This window comes from Monopterus albus, unplaced genomic scaffold, assembly GCF_001952655.1.
Source record: "Monopterus albus unplaced genomic scaffold, M_albus_1.0 scaffold569.1, whole genome shotgun sequence".
NCBI lineage: Eukaryota > Metazoa > Chordata > Actinopteri > Synbranchiformes > Synbranchidae > Monopterus > Monopterus albus.
Window position 1 is genome coordinate 7,929 of NW_018128449.1, and position 5,484 is coordinate 13,412.

General features: G+C 40.5%; 1 protein-coding gene across 1 annotated transcript in view; it reads left to right on the forward strand.

Moving 5' to 3' along the window:
- Positions 1–181: 181 nt before the first annotated feature.
- The window catches only part of LOC109953178 (arrestin domain-containing protein 3-like), a 17,266-nt gene continuing 11,963 nt past the window's right edge, over positions 182–5,484 (forward strand). The window contains exon 1 of the mRNA XM_020588593.1: positions 182–295. Coding sequence (XP_020444249.1) covers positions 235–295 — 61 coding nt within the window. The 5' untranslated portion in view covers positions 182–234. The remainder of the gene's footprint in view (positions 296–5,484) is intronic.

The window sequence follows — 5,484 nt, forward strand, 5'->3', positions numbered from 1 at the left end:
TGACCAAACGGACACAGTGTGATATTCCAGATGTTTCCATCTGTACTGATGCTGTCTGAAGCTGCCAAAGGCTCAGTGAAGTGTTTGCATGTCTTCCTGCAGTGACCATCACAGCAGGTGAACACGTAACACCTGAACCTGATGCCCACCACTACAGGGCGCCATTATCCTGCTAACCAGGGATGTAGTGGAGGTTAAAGGTCACAGAGCCAGTTTGTCCACAGGTTTCACTTAATGACATGGTTTTACACTGACATCAGGTTTGGAATCAGAGGATCTGGTGTCATTCATCATGGTTAGTGGTGAGAAATTCACCTTTTAACTGAAATAATGGGAATTAATTATTGGTTTTATTTTGTTTGTGAAATTTGTACAAACAAACTGATTTGATGTGGTTTGTGTAAATATTACTGGATTTTGCTGCTACTATCATTTCTTTCTTACTTTTATTTGGGACGATATGCATACTGTAGCGACCTCCAGCGTGGAGGAGAGGAGCTAATGCTAACTGTGCAGCTAACTAGCTAGCGGGGTGCTAGCACCTACGTAAGACTAACACTGTTACGACCGGGCTCCGTGCACCGCACAGCTTTAACAATCCCTCGAGGATCACACCTCCCCCTTATATCACTGGCACAGTGTGCACCCTCACCCTGAAATGCTCTTCAGTGGCGTAATTCACTGTTCTCATATCACAACAACCAGCCAGCTCTCTGTTGTCGTTATTCTCTCCGTCACCGGGAACAGACTAACACACACAGGCATACTACAGCGAAACACTTCCAATCGAACAGCACGTTGTGGACAGTGGTGACCGGCAGAGGGACTCGCACAGCGGCAGCTGGAGGTGATATTCTAGATGGAGCATCTGGTTTGAACAGATAAAACTATGATGAAATTGCTGCAGTATAAATGGAATCCAGATGTGGGCATTAGGATGTTTCATACAGAACATCTGGATAAAGATAATACAGATGTTGTTTGTGTAGCCTCTCTAGCCCACGTCCTTGTGTCTGACCATCCTGGAGCTGTAGCTCATGGCCTGTTGGGTTGATCTAATCCCCCTGTTTTCCTTTTCCTCAAAGGAGGGAGTCGCTGCTCCCTTCTTTTTATTTTCTCACACTGATAGAAACATGCCAGTCCAACGCTGTGTGTGGTTGTTGTGGTGAAAAGTCACCAACACACAGACTTGTTAGGATTTGACATAAAAACTGAACTGATGATGATGATGATGATGATGATGATGATGACTAGCGTCATTACAGATACACGTGGCACCATCTATCACCTCGGCTGTGATTAAATGTGTAGACTTTGTCTGCTTAAGAAAAACGATCTGTCAGCATCTTCATTCATGATGCAGCAAGTACAAATACAAGAACCACTAGGGGGACACTGAGGCTCGAGCATGTGCACAGGCTCTGTGTTATTCGCGTGCACAGTGTGAAGAATTAAACCCAGGTGATAATCTTCCAGCTCCAACTCGCCCTTTGTTGTCAGGTTACAAGAAAATGAACGGAGCGTGTCAGTCTCCGTCTGTAGTAACAGCTCCCAGGAACACACGGCCTCTGTGGGACACGGGACACCAGACTGTGCACGAGGTGCGCGCCCGAGTCTGCAGAGGCAAAGCAGAGGCAGACAGACGTCGCTCCCAGTGGGAAACCAGTCCCACAGTAGAGCCAGGCACAGAAACCAGTACGTAACACTGTAATGAAACGGGAAGAAGTGAAAACCGGCGGCAAACAGACTCAGTCTGACGCACAGTGACAGGTGGGCTGGTGGAGAGCAGCTGCTGTGTGCACATGGCTCAGGTGAGCCAGCCCTGCTGGAGCTGCAGTGCTTGATGGACTAATCAATTAGCTGATCAGCAGAGAATCTGCAACTGTTTTGATAAGAGATTCATCATCGCAGTCATTTTGAAGCCATTTCTAGTTTTCGGTTCTGAGGATGTGATGCCACGTCATGGTTTTGGATGCTGGTTGGATAAAACATGACATTTTCTTTCGTACATTATAATGAGCGTTGGTTTTTGGACATTTTATAGGATTGTTTGACAAAATCAAATCATTAAATTCTTTCATTTGAGAATCTGGAACTTGGCGTCACGTGTTGTCTTATGACAGCATGGACTGACACCCCCCCTCTAGGGCCCAAATGATGGCTCAGGCATCAGTTGACTTGAATATTATCAAAGTAAAGTGGGGTTGCAAGCGAGAGCAGGCGTCTTTACTGCTCCTCTTGTCTGTTCTACGATTTTTCACATCTTCTACACTTTCAAGTCTTTGTACCATAACTCTGCCTCACTTTGTACAGCCCTGCTTTTAAATAAGCTCCTGAGGAAACCTTTTTTGGACAAGAATCTGGTTTCCTATAATTTCCTAGAAAGAAACAGACATGTAAAGTTTATGTAAAAGCATTAATTGGTACAAATCATAGAGAAAAGGGAGACTGTTTATTGCTGGTGAGTTAGAAAGTCTTGTATTAGCTGCACAGTGGGTCATCTGAGCATGCAATAATATAAAGTTTGTCTAAATTAAATTATATACAATTGTACATATAGAAAATCTACTTTCTAGTTACATCCTTGTTTATTTCTATAGGAAACAACTGCTTCAGGTGAGTGCAACTGATGTTTTCATTACTGATTCACCTGGTGATTTTTAATTACTTGATATTTAGGCTGTATAATGTCAGAAAATACAAGTCCATCAGAAATTCCCAGAGCTCCGCATCATGTTTTCAGATCACGTTTTGTCCGTTTACAATAATATAACATGGATAAACAGCAAATCGTCACATTTGAGACACTATTTCAGGCAGTTTACCTTGAAATAGTGTTAATAAGTTAATTATGAAAAGAGTTGACAATTTCCCATCAATCAACTGTTTTAATTCTAGACTACTTCTAAAACTTACCATACGCAGCTTTCAGAGCTTTTCATCTCTTTTCCCTGTAATTAGTTCCAAATTACAACCCTGTTTACAGGACACCTCCTAGACTGTTGATAAGAAATTACAAATCTGTGCTGTATTGTATTTGATTTACTGAGCTTCTGTGATATGTGATCTTTTAAATTAATAGCAGTTAGAAAAAAAAGTAGCTTTCTTGGTGATAGTTTTGCCTGTGACTATATGAGTGATCAAATCAAAAATTACCAATATAATATTTGATATTTTGGTAAAGGCGTTTATAAGTAAAAGCCAGTGATTCAAGGTGCTCAAATATACCCTGTTAGGATTGTTGTAACATGTACTTCTCTAACATTATACTTGATTAGAAGCTTTCTCAGCAGCACCTGTTTTGCCTTTGCTGCCTGACCTGTGTGTGTCCTTGTTAAGCTTAAAGGCTGAGAACATATTTGTCGATGTCATGTTGGAGATGCACTTTAGAACTGCACGGGCAATGCTCTTCTGACACTTTGTTTGTGTCACATATAGTTAATGTAAGTGTGATGTGCTGCTGTTTATGTACCATGCGTTTTTGCTTGTTTCATGACTGGACCTCAAGGTTAATGTTACTGATCTGAGCCATAAAACGTGAAGCAAGCTGAGACAGCAGGTTTGTGTCTGGTTTTTATTGTCAGTCTGTTGTGAATGTGACCCAAATCACAACCAGGGTGATACCTGACTGCTCTACTGTGAAATGAAAGGGCAAATACAGATTAATACAGAAACAGCCCCTAGTAACCACTGTAAGAAGTCTACTGAAATAGATATTTATTAGAGCTGTTGGTGCTGCTTTACAGGTGAGGACAGTTCAGAATTAAAGCCTTTTATGGAAGCCCAGTGTGTTTAATAATAAATAAAACATTGAAATTACTAATCATGAATAATTTGTGTAAAATATATATTTTTACAGAAAAAATGTGAAATCATTCAGGAAATATTAAATCCTAAGTCATTATTCTGAAATGGTATTTCATTCTTAATAGAGTTTTTAGAGGTTATTTTTATTGTGTAATATTTCAAAATGCTATTTTTTTTAAAAGCCTGCTTTTATTTCATAATGCCTTTTTTATGTCCTGTTACTACGGTAGCCTAGATGGGACACTATGGTCATGCTTCTGTCTTGTGACTCTGCAATAGACATGCTCTTGAACACAGTAAACATATATTAGCACCGCTAATACTGCAAATCCCAGAATGCTTTGCTAGTGCGTTGGCGTCTCAATCGAGACCCGCAAGTACCTTCTGTTGACATTCATTAGCAACCTCATGCTACCAGTCACCTCGGGCAAATTTAATCCACTCCTCCCAAAAAATGCCCAAACGAAAGATGGACAACAGGAGCTTTCAAGACAGGTGGGAGGAAGATGATCTGTTCATTAATGTAAAGGACAGACCTGTTTGTCTTGTGTGCGGAGCCAAAGTGGCTGTAACGACAGAATATAACATAAGAAGACACTGAAACGAAACACCAAGACAAGGACCCGGACATGAAGCAGAAGCACCAGAAGGTAGAGGAGATGAAAAGAAGTCTGGTTTCACGGCAGAAAATGTTCACAAAACAATAAGAAACGAATGCCACTGATGTTTTTTTTTATTTAAATTTGATTTCTCATGTGTTTAGAATATTACGCTTTGCTTGTTCCAAATTCAGTGTTTAAGCAACTTGTTTTTCCATTATATATCTGGAGAGAAGGGAAAACATGCTAACTTTTATTCAAAATTTCAATAAATATCGAGTCTGGCCCGCAACTTTGTCCCAGTTTTTAATTTTGGCCCACCGTGTATTTGAGTTTGACACTCCTGGTCTATAGTATATTTAGCCTAGCCTAGCCTAGCTTAGCTTGTAGTTAGCCTCAGCTAACACTACCATGCAAACCCATGGAGATATAATAGTTTGTTAGCTGTTCTGCCTTTGCAGATACAGTCGGGTGTTTCTGTTAGAGAGACAGTCTCTGATGTGTGCGATATTGTCTATTAAGTTGGTGTCTAACAGGTGGAGGCTGACAGCTGTTACCATGGGGACACAACACCACGGCTTTGGGAAACGCTCCTCTGAGTGTCATCACTCCCAGTTCATGAGTGTTGGTACCATCTGTAGTCTCAAACCCTGCCAGTCACATTCTGCAAATTTTGGCTGTCTAGTTTTTACTGTACACGACCATCACATGCAGCTACCGCTCTTTCTGTTCTCTGAAATAAGAACAGCTGATTTCTTTAACAACAATCACAATCCCATGATTTTTCTCACACAGATATTTTAATAATGTATTACTTGACATTTACATATGTTGTAAAAAGCTGCTGGAACTAGGTTTGAGAGGAATAAATAATCTTTGTTTTACATCAAACAAGCTTCCTATTAATGCAAGTCATCCAGAGACATGTTTTTTATGCCATTTATTTTGGCTGATGCAAAAACTCTGATAGCAACAGATAAGTCAGCCAGTAAAATCATCAGAAGCCTACTTTTGTGTGACATGAAAGATCCTTTGTGTCAAAAATTAAGATGAATTTTGAGTGGTAGTATAAACTGTT